This window comes from Neovison vison, chromosome X (genome assembly GCF_020171115.1).
Source record: "Neovison vison isolate M4711 chromosome X, ASM_NN_V1, whole genome shotgun sequence".
NCBI lineage: Eukaryota > Metazoa > Chordata > Mammalia > Carnivora > Mustelidae > Neogale > Neogale vison.
In genome coordinates this window covers 71,281,672-71,306,052 of record NC_058105.1, presented here as the reverse complement: position 1 = coordinate 71,306,052, position 24,381 = coordinate 71,281,672, and the positions used below count along the sequence as shown (strand labels likewise).

The 24,381-nt window shown below is 36.7% G+C and overlaps 2 protein-coding genes across 2 annotated transcripts in view; one reads left to right on the top strand and one right to left on the bottom strand.

Annotated features, from left to right (window-relative positions):
• The window catches only part of TEX11 (testis expressed 11), a 335,773-nt gene that overhangs the window by 144,160 nt on the left and 167,232 nt on the right, over positions 1-24,381 (bottom strand). The window contains exons 14-15 of the mRNA XM_044234723.1: positions 22,799-22,884; positions 18,543-18,680 (exon numbers count right to left, since the gene is read on the bottom strand). Of these exons, the coding sequence (XP_044090658.1) occupies positions 18,543-18,680; positions 22,799-22,884 (224 nt within the window). The remainder of the gene's footprint in view (positions 1-18,542; positions 18,681-22,798; positions 22,885-24,381) is intronic.
• Positions 3,987-4,495, top strand: LOC122897039 (NADH dehydrogenase [ubiquinone] iron-sulfur protein 5-like). Its single transcript, XM_044235177.1, has one exon. It carries the CDS (start codon positions 4,046-4,048, stop codon positions 4,364-4,366), a length of 321 nt encoding a protein of 106 aa, XP_044091112.1. The 5' UTR covers positions 3,987-4,045; the 3' UTR covers positions 4,367-4,495.

Sequence of the window (24,381 nt, the reverse complement as noted above, 5' to 3'; positions counted from 1 at the left end):
ACTATAACAATTGTAAATATATATGCAAAAATAAAGGAGCACCTAAATACATAAAGCAAATGTTAAGAGATATAGAGGGAGAAAGTGACAGTATTACAAAAGAGTAGGGGACTTTAAGACAACATTTACATCAATCAATAGATCATCCAGAGAGAAAATCAGTAAGAAAACAGTGGCTTTAAATGATCCATTAGACCAGAAGGTCCTAACAAATTTATACAGAACATTCCATCCAAAGCTGGCAGAATACACATTATTCCCAGATGCACATGGAATTTTCTCCAGGATAGAGCGCATGTTAGCACAATAAAAAAGTCTTAATAAATTAAAGAGGATTGAATCATATGAAGCATTTTTTCAAACCACAACAATATGAAACTAGGTATCAATTAAGATGAAATCCAGAGAAGAAAACATGTAAAAGCTAAATGACATGATACCAAACAACAAATGGGTCAACCAAGAAATCAAATAGGAAATCAAAAAATACACAGAGACAAAAATGAAAACAGAAGGGTGCTAACTCTGGAATGCAGCAAAATAGGTTCTCAAATGAAGTTTATAGCAATACAGGCCTTAAGAAACAAGAAAAATCTCAAATAAACATACTTAACAGAGGTTAAAAAAATAAAAAGAAAAAACAAGCTCAAAGCTAGTAGAAGGAAGCTATAGTTGTAGTGTAGTGAAGGTTAAAGCAGAAATAAATGAAATAGAGTCTTAAAAAAATACAAAAGATCACTGAAACCAAGAGCTGGTTCTTTGAACAGGTAAACAAAATTGATAAACCTTTAGACAGACATAACAAAAAAAAGAGAGAGAACCAAAATAAAATTAGAAATGAGGGAGAAAAAATAACAACCGAAACCACAGAAATACAAAGGAATATACGAAAATGTTATAATAAATCATATGCCAGCAAATTGGGACAACCTAGAATAAATGGATAAATTTCAAGAAACATAAAATTACCAAAACTGAAACAGGAAGAAATAGAAAACTTGAGCAGACTCATAACTAGTAAAGAAATTGGTTCAACAATCAAAAATCTCCCAACAAACAAAAAGTCCAGGGTCAGATGGCTTCACAGGCGAACTTCACTAAACATTTAAAGAAGAGTTAATATTTATTCTTCTCAAACTATTCCAAAAAACAGAAAAGGAAAGAAAACTGCCAAACTCATTCTATGAGGCCAGTATTACCCTAATACCAAAACCAGATAAAGACTCCACTGAAAAAGAAAAACTGAGGCCAATATCCCTGATGAATATGGGTGTAGAAATTCTCAATAAAATACTAACAAAACTGAATCCAATAGTACACTGAAAGAATGCATTCACCATGATCAAGTTGGATTTATTCTGGGCTGCAACAGGGGTTCAGTATTCACAAATCAATCAATGTGATACACCACATTAATAAAAGAAATAATAAAAAAATGATCCTCTCAATAGATACAGAAAAAGCATTTGACAAAATACAACATCCATTCATGATAAAAACACTCAACAAAGTAGGTCAGGGGGAACATACCTCAACATTAAAAAGGCTATATGGAAAACCCACAGTGAAAATCATCCTCAAGAGGTTAAAATTGAGAGCTTTTCTTCTACGGTTAGGAATAAGACAGGGTTGTCCGCTCTCACCACTGTTATTTAACATAGTCCTGGAAGACCTAGCCTCAGCAATCAACAACAAAAAGAAATAAAAGGCATCTAAATCATCAAGGAAGAAGTCAAACTTCCACTACTTGCAGATGGCATGATACTCTATATAGAAAATCTGGATGACTCCACTAAAAAGCTGCTAGAATTGGGGCGCCTGGGTGGCTCAGTGGGTTGAGGCCTCTGCCTTCGGCTCGGGTCATGATCCCAGGGTCCTGGGATCGAGCCCCGCATCGGGCTCTTTGCTCCGCAGGGAGCCTGCTTCCTCCCCTCTCTCTCTCTGCCTGCCTCTCTGCCTACTTGTGATTTCTCTCTGTCAAATAAATAAAATCTTTAAAAAAAAAAGCTGCTAGAATTGATACACAAGTTCAGTAAAGTCACAGGATACAAAATCAGCATACAGAAATCAGTTGCATTCTATACACTAACAATGAGACAGAAGAAAGAGAAATTACAGAATCGATCCCATTTATAATTGCACCAAAAACTGTAAGATACCTAGAAATAAACTTAACCAAAGATGTAAAAGATCTGTAGTCTGAAAAATATAAAATCCTGATGAAAGAAATTGATGACATAAAGAAATGGCGAATGGTCACAGATTGGAAGAACAAATATTGTTCAAATGTCTGTACTATGCAAAACAACCTACATACTTAATACATCCCTAAATAAAAACACCACCAGAATCTTTCCCAGAGCTAGAACAAAAAATCCTAAAATTTGTATGGAACCACCAGAGACCCCCAAATTGCCAAAGCTGGAGGCATCAGAATTCCGGACTTCAGGTTATATTACAAAGCTGTAGTCATCAGGACAGTATTGCACTAGCACAAAAATAAGACATTTAAATCAATGGAACAGAATAGAAAACCCAGAAATGGATCCAAAACTATATGGTCAACTATTCTTTGATAAATCATGAAAGACTATCCAATGGGACAGAAGACAGCCTCTTCAACAAATGGTACTGGGAAAACTGGACAACGACATGTAGAAGAATCAAACCGTAGCACTTTCTTACACCATACACAAAAATAAATTCAAGGTGGATGAAAGACCTTAATCTGAGACCTGAAACCATCAAAATCCTAGAGGAGAACACAGGAAGTAACCTCTTTGACACTGGCCATAGAAACTTCTTTCTAGATATGTCCCTGGAGGCAAGGGAAACAAAAGCAAAATAAACTACTGGGACTTCATCAAAATAAAAAGCTTCTGCAGAGCGAAGGAAACAATCAACAAAACTAAAAGGCAGGAAAAAAAAAAAAACTAAAAGGCAGGGGCACCTAGGTGGCTCAGTGGGTTAAGCTGCTGCCTTCAGCTCAGGTCATGATCTCAGGGTCCTGGGATCGAGTCCCGCATGGGGCGCTCTGCTCGGCAGGGAGCCTGCTTCCCCCTCTCTCTCTGCCTGCCTCTCCGTCTACTTGTGATCTCTCTCTCCCTCTCTCTGTCAAATTAATTAATTAATTAATTAATTAAAAAAAAAAACTAAAAGGCAACCTATGGAATGGGAGAAGATATTTGCAAATGACATATCCGATAAAGTATCCAAAATATGTACAGAAGAACAGAATAAAATTCAACACCTAAAAATACATCATCCAAGCAAAAAATGGGCAGAAGTCATAAGCAGTCATTTCTCTAAGGAAGACATACAGATGGGGGCACCTGGATGGTTCAGTCAGTTAAGCAACCAACTCTCAGGTTTCTGCTCAGGTCATGATGTCAGTGTCATAAGATTGACCCCTGTGTCATGAGATTGAGCCCTGCTTAAGGGTCTTCTTAAGATTCTCTCTCTCCCTTTCCCTCTGCCCCTCCCACTGTGTGTGTGTGTGTGTGCGCGCGTGCGTGCACGCGTGTTCACTCTCTAGAAAAAAAAACAAAACAAATGAGCAAAGTGAAAATAAAGAGAGGGATAGGCAAACCAAGAAACAACTCTTAACTGTAGACAGCAAACTGAGGATTATTAGATGGGTGGGAGGATGGGGTACACAGGTGATGGCAATTAAGGAGTGCACTTGTGATATGAACACTGGGTGTAGTAGGAAGTGCTGAATCACTATATTGTACATGTGAAACTAATGTTACACCGTATGTTAACTAACTGGAATTTAAATAAAAACTTGAAAAAAGAGAACAATCCCATTTATAATTACACCAAAAGAAGAGAATACCTAGGAATAAATTTAAGAAGGAGGTGAGAGATCTATGGTCTAAAATCTATGACATTGATGAAAGAAATCAAAGATGACAAATGGAAATATATAACACACTCATGGATTGGAAAAATTAATTTCATTAAAATGTGCATACTAGCGTCGCTCGCAGATCATCCGGGAGCAGCAGCCAGCGAAGGGACAAGGGCATACCCGTGCGACGCCATGCCTTTCTTTGATGTGCAGAAAAGGCTGGGCATTGACTTAGATCAGTGGATGACAATCCAGAGTGCTGAACAGCCTCACAGGATTCCAGCTCGATGCCATGCTTTTGAAAAAGAATGGATAGAATGTGCGCATGGAATCGGTGCTACCCGTGCCGCGAAAGAGTGCAAGATAGAATTGGATGATTTCACAGAATGTCTGCTTCGGCATAAAACGATGAAATGTCTGAGTGAGATCAGAAGGCAGCGGAATAAACTAATAAAGGAAAGGAAGTACACACCTCCACCTCAACACTTGGGCAAGGAGGACCCTAGGCCCTGAGCAGAGCTGCTGCTGATGGCTGGAGGCTGATTTTCATGTTCTCTCTTCTCCACTGGAAAGTTCATTTACCGAAAACCTCTTTGTGAAAATGTCTAAAAATAAAGGATTGCTCTGTCAAAAAAAAAAAAATGTGCATACTACCCAAAGTAATCTAAAATTCAATGTCAACCATCAATAAAATAATAGTAGCATTTTTCATAGGACTAGAACCAAATTATCTTATATGGAATTTTGTATGGAATCATAAAAGATCCCAAATGACCAAGGCAATCTTAAGAATGAAGATCAAAGATAGAGGTATCATAATCCTAGATTTGAAGAGATACCACAGAACTACAGTAATCAAAACAGTATGGTACTGGCACAAATACAGAAATAGATCAATATAACAATATAACACCCAGAAAGAAATCCATACCTGTATATTTAATTAATCTATGACAAAAGAGGCAAGAATATGCAATAGGGAAAAACAGTCTCTTCAATAAATGATGCTGTGAAACTGAATACCTATATAAAAAGAATGAGGGGGCCTGGGTGGCTCAGTGGGGTAAAGCCTCTGCCTTCCTCTCAGGTCATGATCCCAGGGTCTTGGGATCGAGCCCTGCACTGGGCTCTCTGTTTGGCAGGGAGCCTGCTTCCTCCTCTCTCTCTGCCTACTTGTTATCTCTGTCTGTCAAATAAATAAATAAAATCTTTAAAAAAATAAAAAGAATGAAACTGAACCATTTTCTTACACTATATTCAAAAAATAAGAAAAAAATGGATTGAAGACTGAAATACGAGACCTGAAATCATTAAACTCCTAAAAGTAAACATAAGCAGTAATCTCTTAGACATCAGCCTCAGCAATGATATTTATGGATGTGTCTGGTCAAGCAAGGGAAACAAAAGCAAAAATAAACTATTGGGACTACACCAAAATAAAAGGCTTCTGCACAGCAAAGGAAAACCATCAACAAAACAAAAAGGCAACCTACTGAATATGAAGATACCTGCCAGTGATATAGGGTTGTATAAAATATAAAGAACTTAAACAACTCAACACCAAAGAAACATATCATTCAATTTTTATTTTTCATATATATTTAAAGATTTTATTTAGACTGAGCACAAGCTGGGGGAGCAGAGGGAGAGGGAGAGGCAGGGTTTCCGCTGAGCAGGGAGCCCGATGTGGGGCTCAACCCCAGGACCCCAGGATCATAACCTGAACCTGAAGGCAGAGGCTTAGCCAACTAAGCCACCCAGGTACCCCCAAACAATTCAATTTTTAAATATGGGAAGAAAACCTGAATAGATATTTTCCAAAGAACACACGCAATTGGCCAACAGACACGTGAAAAGATAACTCAACATCACTAATTGTCAGGTAAATGAAAATCGAAACCACTATGAGATATTACCTCACATCTGTTATAATGGCTACTATTAAAAAAACAAGAAATAACAAGTTTTGGCAAGGATGTGGAGAAAAGGAAACCCTCATGCACTGTTGGTGGAAATGTTAACTGGTACTGCCACTGTGGAAAACAGTATAGAGTTTCATCAAATTAAAAATAGTAATACCATATGATCAGGTAGTTACACTGCTGGGTATATACCTAAATAAAACAAAAACACAAATTCACAAATTTGTGAAAAGTTATAAGCACCCTTATGTTTACCACAGCATTATTTACAATAGCCAAGATATGGAAGCAACCAAAATGCCCAGTGAGAGATAAATGGATAAAGTGGTATATATATATATATATATATATATACACACACACACACACACACACACACAGTGGAATACTACTCAGCCATAAAAAGAATGTGATCTTGCCATTTGTAACAACATGAATGGACATAGATGGTATTGTGCTAAGTGAAGTCAGTCAGTCAGAGAAAGGCAAATACTATATGATTTCACTTATATGTGAAATCTATAGAACAAAATGACTCTGAAATACTAAGAAACTGGTGGTTATCAAAGGAGGTAGGTGGGGGAATACACAAAATAGATAAATTCAATTAAGAGGTACAAACTTCCAGTTATAAAATAAATAAGTCATGGTGATGAAAAGTACAGCATAGGAAATATGGTCAATAGTATGTAATAAAGTTGTATGGCAACAGATGGTGTCTACACTTACCATGGTGAGTACTGAATAATTATAGAAATGTTGAATCAATATGCTATACACCTGAAGATAATGTAACATTGTATCTTAATTATACTTCAACTTAAAAAGGTCAAAACTATAACCAACCATTTCAAAATGAGATAAAAGACATCAAGAAAATGATACAAAATATAAAAGAATGGCATAAATCAAAATTAGAAAAAACCAGAAATGAGGTATTAGATCTCAGAAAAAATGAGAAAATAATCATTTCAGAAATTAAGACTAACAAAAAGAAATATGAAAGTAAATAATTACAGCCAATAATGTGAAAAGAACATAGGAAACATTTTTAAAAGTTAAAAGGAGGGAAAATTTTAAAGTTAAGAAGAATGGAAAATCATATATATTTTCCAGAATGAAAAATATTCTTTTTTTTTTTTTTTAAAGATTTTATTTATTTGACAGACAAAGATCACAAGCAGGCAGAGAGGCAGGCAGAGAGAGAGAGAGGAGGAAGCAGGCTTGCTGCGGAGCAGAGAGCCCGATGCGGGGCTCGATCCCAGGACCCTGGGATCATGACCTGAGCCGAAGGCAGCGGCTTAACCCACTGAGCCACCCAGGCGCCCCGAAAAATATTCTTTAAAAAAGAAGACAACCAAAGAGATCAATGCAATCCCTATGAAAATCTCAATGCCATTTGTTTTGTTTTATACTGAAATTAAGAGAAAAAGCCTAAAATTCATATGTAATTTCAAGGGACCCTGAGTAGCCAAAAAATACCGTGGAAGAAAGAACAAACTTGGAAGACTCACACTTCCTAATTTCAAAACTTAGTACAAAGCTGGGCGCCTGGGTGGCTCAGTGGGTTAAGCTGCTGTCTTCGGCTCGGGTCATGATCTCAGGGTCCTGGGATCGAGTCCCGCATCGGGCTCTCTGCTCAGCAGGGAGCCTGCTTCCTCCTCTCTCTCTCTGCCTGCCTCTCTGCCTACTTGTGATCTCTCTCTGTCAAATAAATAAATAAAATCTTTAAAAAAAAAAAAAACTTAGTACAAAGCTACAGTAATCAAAACAGTGTGATACTTGCATAAGGACAGACATACATAGAATACAAAGCCCAGAAATAACCCCTCACAAATATGTTCAAATGATTTTTGACTAGGGTGCCAAGACCATTCAATGGAAGGAGACAGTCTTTTCAACAAATGATGTTGGGAAAACAGGATATCCACATGTAAAATAATGAAGTCAGATCCTTACCTTACCCCTTATATAAAAAGTAACTCAAACTGAGATCAAAGATCTACACAGAAAAGGTACAATTTTAAGTTTTAGAAAACTTAAGGGTAATCATGACAGTGAATTTGGTGGTGATTTCTTGGATATGACACCAAAAGCACAGACACCAAAATAAAAAATAGATATTTGGACTTCATAGAAATTACAAAATGTTAGTGTTTCTTCTTTTTTTAAAGATTTTATTTATTTATTTGACAGAGAGATCAAAAGTAGTCAGAGAGGCCAGCAGAGAGTGAGATGGAAACAGGCTCCCTGCTGAGCAGAGAGTTGGATGAGGGGCTCAATCCCAGGACCCTGAGATCATGACCTGAGCCGAAGGCAGAGGCCCCAACCCACTGGGCCACCCAGGCACCCCCAAAATGTTAGTGTTTCAAAGGACACTATCAAGAAAGGGAAAAGACAATCCACAAAATGGGAGAAAATATTTGCAAATCATATACTGATAGTAAGTTCATATCCAGAATATTTTCTTTTAAAGATTTTGTTTATTTGTCAGAGAGAGCACAAGTTGGGGGAGCAGCAGGCAGAGCAGGCATAGGGAGAAGCAGGCTCCCAGCTGAGCAAGGAACCTGATGCAGGACTTGATCCCAGGACCCTGGGATCATGACCTGAGCCAAAGGCAGATGCTTAACGGACTGAGCCACCCAGGCGTCCCCATATCCAGAATATAAAAGGGCTCCTACAACTCAACAACTAAAAAATAACCCAATCTAAAAAATGGGCAGAAAGACTTGGAACGTCTCCAAAGATATACAAATGACCAATAAGCGCATGAAAAGATGCTCAAATCAGTGCTCATTAGGGAAATGCAAATAAAAAATACAAGAAATCATTTCATACCCATTAGTATGGGTATTATCAAAAAACTAGAAAAATAAAAACTATTGCATGGGATGTGGAGAAACTGGGGCACTTGTGCTTTCTGGTAGGAATGTAAAATGACACAGCCATCATGTAAAACAGTGGCTGTTCCTCAAAATGTTAAATACAGAATTACCATATAATCCCACAATTCTGCTCCTAGGTATATACACAAAGGAACTGAACTCAGGTACTCAGATACTTGTATACCCAATTGATAGCAAGTTTATTCACAAAAGCTAAAAGGTGGAAGCAACCCAATGGTCTGTCCACAGATGAGTGGATAAACAAAAAGTGGTAACATGCATACAGTGGAATATTACTTAGTCTTAAAAAGTTAGGGAATTCTGATATATGCTACAACATGGATGAACCTTGAGGACATTACGTTATGTGGTATAAGCGAGCCAGAAATGAACAAGTGTTGTATGAGTTCACTTATATGAGGTATCTAAAGCAGTCAAAGCCATAGGAACAGAACATAGAATTATGGTTGCCAGGGGGTAGGCATTGAGGGGAGAAAGGAGTTATTGTTTAATAGGGACAGAGTGTCAGTTTTACATGATGAAAAGAATTCTGGAGATGGATACAGAATATTGTGTATGTATTAATGTCACAGAACATACATCGAAATGCCTAAGGGGCACCTGGTTGGCTCAGTCGGTTAAGCAACTGCTTCAGCTCAGGTCATGATCCTAGGATCCTTGGATCCAGCCCTGACTCAGGCTCCCTGCTCAGCAGGGCAGTCTGATTCTCCCTCTTCCTCTCCCTCTGCCTCTGCCCCTGCTCGTGTTCTCTTTCTTACTCCCTCTCTCTCAAATAAATAAATAAAATCTTTAAAACTAAATGGTCAAGATAGTATATTTTACCATAATTTTTAAAAATCAATTTTATTTCTATATGCTAACAATGACCTACTGGAAATTGAAATTAATCAAGTAAGACTATTTATACTATCATCAAAAACATGAATTCTCTGGGATAAAGTTAAAATATATACAGATTTTTATGCTGGAAACTGAGGGAAATTAAGACATAAATAGAATGCTACACTGTGTTAATGAATTTGAATATAATTCTGTTAAGATTTTAACTGTTTCTTAGATTGACCTAAAGATTCAATACAATCCCAATAAAAATCCCACCATTTTTGTAGTAATTGACAAGCTGATTTTACAATTTATGTGAAAATACAAAGGACTTAAAGCAGCCAAAAGAGTCTAAAAAAAAGAACAAAGCTGAGGACTAACTAGCTTGATTTTAAGACTTACTATAATACTACAACAATCAAGACAGTGAGGCATGAGGATAGATATAAAGAATCAACAGAACAGGGCGCCTGGGTGGCTCAGAGGGTTAAGCCTCTGCCTTTGGCTCAGGTCATGATCTCAGGGTCCTGGGATCATGTCCCGCATTGGGCTCTCTGCTCAGCAGGGAGCCTGCTTCCTCCTCTCTCTCTCTCTGCCTGCCTCTCTACCTGCTTGTGATCTCTGTCTGTCAAATAAATAAAATCTTTAAAAAAAAAAAAGAATCAACAGAACAGAATGGAGTATAGAAGCAAATCCCAGTATTTATGATCCCTAGATATTTGACAAAGGTGCCAAGACAACTCAACTGGGTAAGGACAGTCTTTCAATACTGGTACTAGAATAACATGGTATCTATATGGGGGAAAAATGAACCTTCACCTTTCTCTCTCTCTCTCATATGCATATGTACACGCACATACACAGACACACACGTATTCTCTCAAAATGGATCATAAGTCTAAAAATAGCTAAAACTTGGAGTGTCTGGGTAGCTCAGTCAGTTAAACGGCTGCCTTCAGCTCAGGTCACTATCCCGGGGTCCTAGGACAGAGGCCCAAATCAACTTCCCTGCTCAGCGGGGAGTCTGCTTCTCCCTCTGCCCCTCCCTCCACTCATGCTCTCTCTTTCTGGCCCACTTTCTCTCTCTCAAATAACTAAAAATCTTTAATAATAAATAAAATAAATAAAAACAGCTAAAACTATAAAATGTCTAGAAAAAAGCACAGAAATGTACAACCAAGCTCATTGGGAATGCTATCGGTACAACATATCAAAAGTGAAAAAAAGCGTAGAAGATAAATTCTTCCATATTGGGGCAAGCAAAGATTTCTAAGGACACATAAACAAGCCATAAAAGAAAAATAGAATAAATTTGACTTTATTAAAATAAATCTACAACACACCTACTAGACTGTTGAAATTAAAAGGATTGAATATACTGTGTATTGGCAAGGATGTGGATGAACTGACACAGTCACCATTGATTGATGGCAGGAATATAAAATGGTACAACTCCTTTGGGAAACAGTTTGGTGACTTCTTATAAACTTAGAAATATCGTTACCACATAACCCAGCAATTCCACCTTTGCACATTTCCCCAGAGAAATCGAAACAAATATCCATACAAAGACTTCTACCTTGAATGCTCAAGAGTAGCATTATTCATAATCTCAAACTGGAAAAATAAAAATGTCCATCAACAGATGAATGAATAAACAAATTGCTATCCATCCATACAATGGAATACTATTCAGGAATAAATAGGAACAATCTATTGATATATGCAAGAACACAAGTGATTTTCTAAAACATGATGATGACTAAAAGAAGTCAGACCAAAGAAAAAAAAAGAACAAAAACCAAAATAAAACAAAATAAACCCAAAAGTACATGTATATGAAATCCTAGGAAAGATAAATGTAATCGATAGTGATAGAAACTGCATTAGTTACTACCTGGGGCTGAGAATGTACATGGGGAAACACAAGGGAATCTTCTAAGATAATTAAAATATTCTATATCTAGATTGAGGTAGTGGGTATTCTGGGGTATATATTTGCCAAAATTGCTTAACTGTACATTTAAAATGAGGATTTTTTAGTGTAAATTATATTTTAATAAATTTGATTTTTAAAGTAAATTAATTATGATTTATAAGTGTCCCTTTAGTTCTATAAATCAATAACTTATAAATTTATGAATGCCAAAAAATGATTATTATAGATTTTACCAGATTATAATATCTTAGAACAATATGGTTAGAAGATATCTTAAAATTCTCTTAGTCAAAAAAAATGTTTCTGATGCTTGAACGTTCTTCATAACATTCACACCAAGTAGTCAGACTCTGCTTAAATAACTTCAGGGAGAGGGAATTTACTATATTTTAAGAAAATCCATTTCAGGGGCACCTGGGTGGCTCAGTGGGTTAAAGCCTCTGCCTACGGCTCAGGTCATGATCCCAGGGTCCTGGGATCAAGCCCTGCACCAGGCTCTCTGCTCCACAGGGAGCCTGCTTCCTCCTCTCTCTCTGCTGCCTCTGCCTACTTGCGATCTCGGTCAAATAAATAAATAAATAAATTTTTAAAAAGGAAAGAAAATCCATTTCAGTTTTGGAAAGGTCTAATCATTAGAGTTGCCTTATGATGACCTGAAATCTCACTCCTTGTAAGTCTCTCCCATGGAAATATGCACGGAATAAATTTAATTCTTTTACTCCTGATAGTCATTCAAATATTAGGAGGAAGCTATCACGTTCCTCCTAAATCTTCCACTTTCCAAGTTTAACATCCATATTTCCTTTATTCTTCAAATAAGATGGTTTGAGGGCTCTCACCATCCTGAGTGCCTTCCCCTTGGCATATTAAGAGTTTGTTAATATCCTCCTTCAAAAGTGTTGCCCCCTAGTCCTACACAACACTGTAAGTATACTGTAACCAGGGCAGAATACAGGGTGACTACACACACTTTAGAAATATTCCATATGGATGTAAATGAAAGCACTTAAGTAAACATGAGATGAAGTCAGTTGTGGCTCATTCTTCATATAGCTATACCATAAAAATACCGTAACTGAGGTTTTAAGTCAACAAGTATTTACTGAATGCCTAATCTATACCTGGTATTATAGAATAAGTAGAATACATGATCATTTCTGCAGTTAAGCTTAAAATATTTTTGTGGAAAGAAGATTTACATGTACAACATAACTGCAAATTTAAAGTATATCATTGAGTATCAAATTGTGTGGCATATATCATATGAATTTAGAATCGGAATCTGTAGATGAGGACCTTTGTGAATACTGATTGAGTATACATATGACCTGAAGCTAAAAGAGTAACTAATATGTTAGAAGGCAGAGTCAGATCTGAAGAGACCTCAATAGGCTGAAATGATGAGCCCATTCGAATAAGATGAAGACAAAGAGGGAATAATAAAATGTCCCATACTTGGATCCCCCAAAACAAGTGCACAAGAGCAGAATAGATGAAATGTGGCTTAGCAGCAGAATATGTGAAAAATTTGGTGTTTTTAGTTGACTAAAATATTGTGGTAATGGCTACACCTGCCAAAGCATCACAAAATCAATGACAAGCTGTTATAATAGAAACAAAGGCCACAGTGCCACCTAGTGAACATTATTAGTTTACTTCTGATCACAAGGTCATTTTCAGTCCTACAAAGAAAAGACATGATTTTTAGAACTCCATATGGTGAGTAGAACCAATACAAAACCAACACATGAGACACGGTGGTTTTCACTTTAGGTCATATAACTATTCTATAAATAGTCTTATCTTGTAACCATTGTAAGTCTTATCACCACAGCGAGCTTCGAAATCGTGCTTTATTTCATCAATCTATAGTAGTACTAACAACACTTCATGTAGCTAAATTGCATTTGTAAGCTGAGGACGAGATCTCTGAGTTAGAGTGCACAGCTGTGCATTACCATTAACTTTATCACAGACTATCACCAAAACAATCCATTATCTCTTAATGAAAATTAAGGTTTTATTATTATTTACAGCAAAATCTGACTATATGAAGTTGTGATCAATTGTTCCTATACATAGAACCCAAGCTCATTTCCCCTATACCAAGTCTGTCTATACAAGCCTGACTTACACAAACCAAACACTTAAAAATTCTCAAAAATAATGTAATAAAATTAAGATACCAGACTTAAGGTACTATAAACTCCCCAAAGGCAGAGATGATATCTATGAAACTACATAGTTTAATACTGTCTCATATAAAGTACTGGAGATACTCTCAGTGGATAATGGCAATGAAAAATTTACATTTATATGACTTTGAAAATAAACCAAAGAAATTACCTATATCTAGCATTGTTATCTCAAAGGGATGTTGCTAAATGTATGAACCAATGAATCTGTAACATAATCTACCAAGAGTTCAGAGGAATTCATTCTCCAACTCCTTTAACCCACCCAAATTAACTTCTGACTTGTGATTTAATATTTTATTTCAAAGCAGAATAAAACAAAATTTATTTTCTTCTTACCAAAGGAAAGGAACTGAGTTACAGAAGAGAATAATGCGGTGATTTCTAAAATAGTGTAATCTCCTTCAGTTCTGTTAATCAAACATAGATCTTCATCACTTTTAGTTTCCAATTATCCACAGTAGCAAGGAAAGAAACAGCATGAACAAATGCAATTCCTTTAATCACAAGAAACTGACAGGTGTTTATTGAGTCTCTATGACTAAACATTAAGCTCTATGCCAGCTGTCAGGGAAAATAAAGATATGGTTTCTGTCTCAAGGTCGCAATCTGATAGAGGGCTAAGTCAGGTATATAAACTAGAATAAAGTTTTATTAGACTATGGCTGTTTTCATGGTTCAATGGCAGACTTGAATACTTAAAACAGAGACTGTATGGTGTAGAAAACCTGAAATATTTACTATGTGATTCTTCACAGAAATTTCGCTGACCTATGTAATATACCATAATATTCATCTTCTGATTTTCTGTCTCTCCTAGAAGAATGATAAACCCCATGGGTTTAGGTGTTTTTGTCTATTTTGTTCATTACTATATTCCAGGCCTAGGACAGTACTTAACGTATAGTAGATAGTCAATACATATTTTTTAATAAGTGGACACTGAAAAAATATCAGCTGTAATTTTAGCTTAAAAAGTTTGGTGAAAGGAAGGACAAAGAGAGAACTGTAATTTGAGTAGGATGACAAGACTGAAGGAGAGTTTTTGAATTAAGCAGATGTCAAAATAATTATAGTGATGGGGAAAGAAAAAGTTGAGAGAGAAATATTAAAGAGTTAGAGTTGAGATTTATAAAGAAGGTCCCCAGAGAAAGTTCCTTCTAAGAGATTAAAAGAAGAAAGGAAGGGTAAAGAAAGGAGAAGTTGGTGCAGTTTATGTAAGTGGCTACATATTCAGAAAACTATAAGATTAAGTTTTTTGCTAACAGGAAGGGGAAGGCATGATGGCTTAAGGACAACAAACTTTGGAATCACCATTGTGAAGAGTATGACAGAAAGTTAATATGAGTCAGTTTTATTGACTACCTAGCTGAAAAACCATGCAAATTTAGCAGATTCAGTAAATGTGGTTTCATAATTTATTCTGAACAGTATTCAAATAGCTCAAGGGAAGGAGTGAAAAAAAACAGACAATGAAAATTAACAAGGGAAGGTGGGAACAGTAAAACAGTAAAATATAATGGACTGTATAATTTCTTTCCTTAGTGCATAGGAAAGTATTCCTTACATATGGAGGGTACCAAGTAATTGTCTGCTAAGTTCAAGACAGGAAGGATGAAAGAGAAAAATACACTAACAGTGATCAAAAAGGTTACCTCAAGCTTACTGAGAATAACTTTGGGCTTCACCACCAATCTGGCCTTAAATGATAGAATCATACACTGTATATACACTCTTAGGACATGCCTGGTTTCCCGCTCTCCTCTTCCCCTTCTCATTACTAATACCATTTGAACTCCAAATTATAGGCTTTGAACTCCAAATTATATTAGGCTCTAAGATCAAACCTGACATTAGTTAGAGGAGACTTAAGAAGCACTGTTTCAGAATGGCTAAAATTAACAAGTCAGGAAACAACAGATGTTGGAGAGGATGCGGAAAAAGGGGAACCCTCCTACATTGTTGGTGGCAATGCAACTGGTGCAGCCACTCTGGAAAACAGCATGGAGTTTCCTCAAAAAGTTGAAAATAGAGGTACCCTAAGACCCAGCCATCACACTACTGGGTATTTACCCTAAAGATACAAATGTAGTGATCCGAGGGGGCACGTGCAACCAAATATTTATAGCAGCAATGTCCGCAATAACCAAACTATGGAAAAAACCGAGATGTCCATCAACAGATGAATGGATAAATGGATGAATGGATAAAGAAAATGTGGTATGTATGTATGTACACACACACACACACAATGGAATACTATGCAGCCATCAAAACAAATGAAATCCTGCCATATGAAATGACGTGGATGCAAATACATATACGCCATAATACTAGAGGGTATTATGCTGAGTGAAATAAGTCAATCGGAGAAAGACAATTATCATATGATCTCTCTGATACGAGGAATCTGAGAGGCAGGGTGGGGATTTCAGGGGTAGAGAAGGAAAAAATGAAACAAGATGGGATCAGGAGGGAGACAAACCATAAGAGGCTCTCAGTCTCATAAAACAAACTGAGGGTTGCTGGGGGGTGGGAGGGTAGGGAGAGGGTGTTTGGGTTATGGACATTGGGGAGGGTATGTGATATGGTGAGTGCTATGAAAAGTATAAGCCTGATGATTCACAGACCTGTACCCCTGGGGCAAATAACACATTATATGTTAATAATAATTAATAAAAAAAGAAGAAGAAGCACTGTGTTTCAGGGTGCCTGGCTTACCCAGTCAGTGGAGCATGTGACTCTTGATCTCAGCATCATGAGTTCAAACCCCACACTGGGTATAGAGACTACTTAAAAAGACACAGCACTGCTTCAAGTCTTGAAAGACTGTATCTACTCACTTCAGTTCTAGTAACTGCACCCCAACCTGAACCCCTATCCCTGACCACCACTCTTAAATACAGCCTCATATTCTAGGGATGCCTGGGTAGCTAAGCAGGTTAAGCATCCACCTTTGGTTCAGGTCATGATCTCAGGGTCCTAGGATCAAGCCTCTAAGTTAGGCTTCCTGCTCAATGGGGAGTCTGCTTCTCCCTCTCCCTTTGTCCCTCACCCACTCCCCACTCATGTGTGCACTGTCTCTCTCTCTCTCAAATGAATAAATAAAATCTTTAAAGATCTGCCTGTTAGGATACCCTGAGGCTAGCTTCTTGGTTGAGTCAAAGGCAACTATGTCTTGCTCATGTCTGTAAACTCAGAGACTATCACAGTGTCGTGGGCTGTACTCTATCTCCATTAGTTGAACAGACAGCAGAACAGATACCCTTCCTTGGCCTGAAAATGCATTCATCCAAATGGCATGTCTGTCTCCAAGTCCAGGTCCTTCCCAAACTACCAAGCCAACATAAATTATCAAAGTTACAGTAACTTTCTGATCACCATCTTTATGTCTTTAAGTAAGCAGTAAGCAACTATCTTTCTGAAATAGTTAATGGCATCCTATGCAGAAATATAATGAATTAAGTAATGAAATCTGTGCAATAATCTTTTTTTTCAGGTCTTTAAACAGTAGTGTCACCTATCTTTCTGAAACACTTAAATGCTAGGCTGTGCTGAAATATCATGATCTAAGTAACATTTTAGCTTCTCTTCTAGAACTATAAATTTTTATTATACAAACTAAATGGTAAATTTTCCATTGAAAGAAAATTTGAAGTATTTAGTCAAATAGACAATCCTTCAAGGTAAACAAAAACTCAAAATAAAATGTCTGGAATGATAACCAGTAATTATATATTTTACCCTAAACTTGTCATTAAAACCTGAAAACCAATAAAAGCCTTCACATTTTATCTGGGTCCATACTTGTCCTTCTCACTTGTCCTTCCACAAGCCAATACCATTCCCCACTTAAGTGCATACTACATGATACCCAAAACAAGAAATGCCCCAATTGCTCTGGAATGTATGAATGGCTTCATCCTTAAGTGAGTTTTTACCTCATTCACCTCCTAGAATTTTGTTCTGAAAAACAATCAGAAATGTTTTTTGAATCAGAAATGTTTTTTGAGGGGCGCCTGGGTGGCTCAGTGGGTTAAGCCGCTGCCTTCGGCTCAGGTCATGATCTCAGGGTCCTGGGATCGAGTCCCGCATCGGGCTCTCTGCTCAGCAGGGAGCCTGCTTCCTCCTCTCTCTCTGCCTGCCTCTCTGCCTACTTGTAATCTCTCTCTGTCAAATAAATAAATAAAATCTTTAAAAAAAAAAAAAGAAAAGAAATGTTTTTTGAGGGGCGCCTGGGTGGCTCAGTGGGTTAAGCCTCTGCCTTCGGCTCAGGTCATGGTCTCAGGGTCCTGGGATCGAGCCCCGCATCCGGCTCTCTGCTCAGCAGGGAGCCTGCTTCCTCCTTTCTCAGCCTGCCTCTCTGCCTACTTGTGATCTCTGTCATCAAATAAATAAATAAAATCTTTTAAAAAAATGTTTTTTGAATCAAAATCAGAAATGTTTTTGAAATGTTGCTAAACATTTTCTAAAGCAGTTGGACAGGCAACAGGTAACTCAGTACATAAAAGAATGACCATCTTATCTGAGTTTTTTCCACACTGAATGTTTGACCAATCAAAGTGTGTCTTATAATTTAGTCTGCTTCAAAGGACAATATTGCAGATGGTTAGTAGCAGACAACTTTGTTCAGAAGTTCCAATGATCTATTACTTTTCAGAAGAGGGTACACAAAAAAGCCAGTAAGTAATGGAATTAATGGTTTTTCCAATTCTCTCTTTCCGGGAAGTCCCAATCGGTCATGTTTACCATGTACAAATCAGGAAAATACCAATTTGAGCTTATCTTATATGAAGTAACTCTCAGACATCTTAACCTCGTAGCCAAGAAGACACACCAAACTATCTATCTCTCCACCACTACACATAACGCTTACTGCCTTTGAAAAAAGATAAATGAAAGGACCTTATCAAGTTGTTTCAAATGCAGGTAACAGGAAGCCATGTTCCTCCGCAGCTTAGCCAAGTCCAGATCTGTTTGATCAGCTGTATAAAATCTCAGAGAATAATAGTACCAGTTTAGCGCATCAGCATAATTTTGTACCTAAAAGTTGAAAAAAAATAATAAAATTACAGAGATATCTCGATTTTGACCTTAATTTTTCTAAGTCACCTCTAGAAAAAAAACAAAAAATTGCATTTTTTTTAGGCAACCAAAATACAACACCCTCTCTAGTTAAGTTCTAAGTTCATCTTATGATCTGTCTAAATCACCATTAAGTTACAGATTAAGTGGAAACCAATATTCTCTCTTCTTTCCCCATATTAGAAATTTCACAGAAACCATCTACAAAGTTAAAAGGAAACCTACGGAATGGGAGAAAATATTTGTAAACCACATATTCAATAGAGGGTTAATATCCAAAATCTACAAAAAACTCCTACAACTCAATAGTAAAAAAAAAGAAAAAAGAAAGAAAGAAAGAAAAAGAAGAAGATGCAGAAGAAGAAGAAGAAGAAGAAGAAGAATGAGGAGGAGGAGGAACATTTAAAATGGGCAAAGAACCCAAATAGACATTTTTCCAAAGAAGACATACAGGGGCACCTGGATGGTTCAGTCAGTGAAGCGTTTGATTTTCTTTTAAGATTTTATTTATTTATTTGACAGAAAGAGAGCAAGCACAAGCAGGGGGAGCAGGAGAGAGAGAAGCAGGCTCTCCACTGAGCAGGGACCCCAATATGGGTCTCCATCCCAGGACCCTGGGATCATGACCTGAGCAGAAGGCAGATGCTTAACCAACGGACCCACCCAGGTGCCCCAAGCATTCAACTCTTGATTTTGGCTCAAGGTCATGATCTCAGGGTTGTGAGATCAAGGCCCAGGCTGGGATCCATGCTCAGCTGGGAGTCTCCTTGAGGATTCTCTCTATCCTCTCTCCCTCTGCCCCTCCCCCTGCTCATGCTCTCTCTCTCTCAAATAAATAAATAAATAAATCTTTTAAAAAAGACATACAAATGGTCAATAGGTAGAAGAAAAGGTACTCAACACTACTAATCATCTGGAAAATGCAAATCAAAACCACAACGAGATATCATCTCATAACTATTAGAATTGGTGTCATCAAAAAGACAAGGGATAACAAATGCTATTGAAGATGTGGAGAAAAAGGAAACACGGTACACTGTTGGTGGGAATGTAAAATGGTAGTAGGGTTACCACAGAAAACAGTATGGAGGTTTCTCAAGAAATCTAAATTAGACTACCATATGATCCAGCAATCCTATGTCCTTATTTAAAAGAGATATCTCTACTCCCATGTTCACTGCAGCAATATCCACAATAGCCAAGGTAAGGAAACAACCCAAGTATCCATTTACTGATGAATGGACAAAGAAAATATGGTATAGGTACACAATGGAATATTATTCAGCCATAAAAAGAGAGACATCCTGCCATTTGTGACAAGGATGAAGCTGGAGGATTAGTATGCTAGGTGAAATAAACCAGACAAAGAAAGACAAATATTTCATGTTATCACTTACATGTAGAATCTGGGAAAAAGAAAAGTTAAACCCTAGAAACAGAGAGTAGAATAGTGGTTGGGAGGGGCTTTAAGGTAGGGGAAATGGGGAGAGGCTGGTAAAAGGGTACAAATTTTCAGTTATAAAATGAAAAAGGTCTGAAGATCTATAGTATGACATAGTGGCTATAGCTGACTACAGTTATACTAGGTTATATAACTAAATTTTGCTAAGAGAATAGAACTTAAGTATTCTCACTAAAAAAAAGGGTGATGAATATGTTAATTAAATTAATGATTAGAACTCTTTCACAATGTATACATATACCTAATCAAATCATCACATTGTATACTTATACTTGTGTCAATTATACCTCAGTAGAAATTTTTTATTTATTTATTTTTTTAGTAAAAATTTTTTAAAAAGATATTTCACAGGGCGCCTGGGTGGCTCAGTGGGTTAAAGCCTCTGCCTTCAGCTCAGGTCATGGTCTCAGGGTCCTGGGATGAGGCCCCACATCGGGCTCTCTGCTCCGCAGGGAGCCTGCTTCCCCTTCTCTCTCTGCCTGCCTCTCTGCCTACTTGTGATCTCTCTCTGTCAAAATAAATAAATAAAACTTAAAAAAAAAGATATTTCACATGTGGGATGAAAAGTCTGAGGGGTGGTGAACCACCCTAGAAAACTCAAAATACAATTTTAGTTATTGAATATGCAACTAATGAATCATTGAACACTTCAACACAATCTTATGATGTAACTATATGCTAGCAAACTGAACACTAAAAAATTAATTTAAAAAATGATAAATGAAATCTTGCCATTTCCAACAACGTGGATGGAACTAGAGGGTATTATGCTGAGCTAAATAAGTCAATCAGAGAAAGACAATTATCATAATCTCCCTGATATGAGGAACTTGAGAGGTGGTGGGGGGGTTATGGGGGGTAGGGACGGAAAAAATGAAACAAGATGGGATCAGGAGGGAGACAAACCATAAGAGACTCTTTTTTTTTTTTAAGATTTTATTTATTTGATAGAGAAAGAGAGCTCACAAAAAAGGCAGAGAAGCAGGCAGAGAGAGAGGGGGGAAATAGGTTCTCCATTGAGCAGAGCCCGACATGGGGCTCGATCCCAGGACCCTGAGATCATGACCTGAGCCAAAGGCAGAGGCTTAACCCACTGAGCCACCCAGGCGCCCCAACCATAAGAGACTCTTAATCTCACAAAACAAACTGAGGGTTGCTGGGGGATGTGGGGGGGTAGGGAGAGGGTGGTTGGGTTATGGACACTGGGGAGGGTATGTGCCATGATGAGTACTGTGAAGTGTGTAAGCCTGATGAATCACAGACCTCTACCCCTGGGGCAAAAAATATATTATATGTTAATAAAAATGATTTTAAAAATGATTAAAATTTTTTTTAAAGAATATCCATAATTTACCATGCTAATACAGCTATTTTCGTTTTTCTACACTCCATTTTAACTTTGTCCTTTTGTATTTGTATATAATTGCAATCATAGCTTATATGAGTTTCATGTTCCATTCTTTCCATTTGACTTTATTATTAATATTAAAGTCAAATATTAATCTAAATATTAATCTATATATTTGTAAATATTAATCTATATTACTATGGAGTCTTCACAGTTGTCAATTTAAGGAATGTTTAACATTCAATTAAGTTAATATACAATTATTTTCTTAATGCTGGATATTTCATTGATTTTGAGGTTCATGTCTTCTGCCCATTTTTTAATTGGACTATTTTGGGGGAGGGTGTTGAGTTATATCGGTTCTTCATGTATTTTAGATACTAACCGTTTATTGGATCTGCCATTTGCAAACATCTGTTCAGTTGGTTGTCTTTTAGTTTTGTGGACTATTTCCTTTGCTGCGCAGAAACTTTTTATTTTGATGCACTCTCAATAGTTTATTTTTGCTTTTGTTTCCCTTGCCTCAAGAGACATGTCTAGAAAAATGCTGCTAGAGCCGATGTCTGAGAAATTATTGCCTGTGCTCTTAACTATACTGTTTTTCTTTCTTTCTTTCTTTCTTTTTTTTTTAGGTAAGCTCTACACCCAAAATGGGGCTTGAACTCATGATCCCAAGATCAAGAGTCACATGCTCTACCAATTGAGCCAGCCAGATGCCCCTATTCTTTACTTTCTAAAACAACAACAACAAAAACCTCACCTGAAGTTTCAATTTTTCCCACAGTAAACTTTGATTGTTTTGTAAAGAGAAAAAATATTACCACTTTTTGACACTTTTTAATTGCACAACTTTTTTAAGAGCAGTTTTAGGTTCACAGCAAAACTGCGGAGAATGTACAGAGATTGGCTATATGCGTCCTGCCCTCACACGAGTCCCACTTTATCAACATCCTCTACCAAAGTAGCGCATTTACTACAACTGATGAACTTAGATGGACATGCACTAATCGCCCAAAGTCCAGAGTTTACATTAGGGTTCACTCCTGGTGTAGTATATTCTATGGGCTCACACAAATGTATAATGATAAGTATCTATCACCACAATATCAAAGTCTTTTCAATGCCTATGAATATTTAATACATAGATGGTACCTAAACAGACAAATTATTAAAATATTTGATGCTTTATGATTTTTATAGTGAACATATACATTTGTCAGGGTAGAGAAAGAATATAAAGAATGAAAAAATAGATTCTTCCCAAACCTCAAAACTTCTGGCAGCTTTTCTCCACAGAATGTTGTGTAAACAGCCCACTAAATCTGTTGTCAATTGTCTTCCTGTTTGGTGACCTGAAAATAAAAACCAAAGTTCTAAAACCAAAAATCAAGATCTATTAGATTAAATAAGAACACTAACTATATTCAGAACCTATAATCTTTAAGTAATGGCTATAAACACAATCACATTCAGACAGGTTTTCATCATCAATTGTAGGTTTACTAGCAAAACTAATTATATAATACAATCAGAGTTTGCTAGAATCACAGTAATTCGCCTATCAATTTGTGATAGTTTCCAGCTTAGTCTCCTTTTAACCTATTTTCCATGTTCCAAATTTGATCATCACCTGGTACTTTAATGTTATTCTGAATGAACAGATAGCAATGCTAAAAATCGTTAATAAGAAGTGTTTATATTATGTACTAACAAGATCAGACCAAGTTCACAAGAAAGGCCAATTATACCTTAAAGCCTTTGTAAAATACTTTAAGACCATGTTTACACATTAACTTTATTACTTTAAATTGTAACTCATGTCTGATTGTTTCTGGTCTAGACACTTACAGGGTTCAAATACATTAGCACACATTAAGATAAAGTTTAAACTATAATAGAATTCTATATCCACTTCTCTTCTACCCTTTGGCACTATTGATTTCCACAAAAGTCTTGATAAGAACACTAAGAGTCTCTGACCTCCCAGCACAGTCAAGAGACATAATTTGTTCCATGGCTTAGATAAAACTACTCACATCAGAGTCAAATGCTATTCAATGTACCTACTTAAAATATTACATGACTTTGAGAGTATAAGTTCGTAATTCAATATCACAGTGAAACTGATTAACTATAATCTAAGAAAAATTAGTCATTCTGGATAAACACATTTTCTAGTTAGCTGACAATTAACTTTCATTAAAAATAAAACATTTTTTATTTTGAAAACTCTAAATTATTTCATTAAAGTTCTTAATTTTTCTAAAAATTATGTTTTATAAATTAGGTTTTTCTTTTCTTAAAGATTTATTTATGTCAATGAGAGCAATAGAGCATGAGCAAGGGGAGGTGCAAAGGGAGAGGGACAGAAAGAGAAGCAGACTCCCCATTGAGCATGCAACCTAACATGGGGGCTTGATCTCATACCCTGAGATCATGACCTGAGCCGAAATCAACAGTCAGATGCTTAACCGACTAAGCCACCCAGGTGCCCCTAAATTATGTTTTTCCAAACATACTTTCTTGGTTTTCTGAAGCACAATTTAATCTTTGCTTGCCCATTCAAGGTAATAACACTAACAACTCGTGTATTTTACTGTACTATTATACCTCAGTGATGACTTTGGGAACAATTATATAGTACAAACTATTGTATCTTTAAAAATATTTGAAACTGTTTCATAAAATTTGTAGAGTTTTCTCCTCCCTTATGGCCAGATTATCTATGTATTTCCATATAGAACTTTTCTCTCTTTGTAATATGCTACCATTAAAATGCTAAGAGGTGGAAAACCAGATAATCAAACTTATCAAAATTGGGTCTAAAAATAACTGGATTCCTAGCGAGG

Coding starts and splice junctions, on each gene's coding strand:
- LOC122897039 (XM_044235177.1), top strand. CDS start 4,046: ATGCCTTTCTTTGATGTGCAGAAAAGGCTGGGCATTGACTTAGATCAG.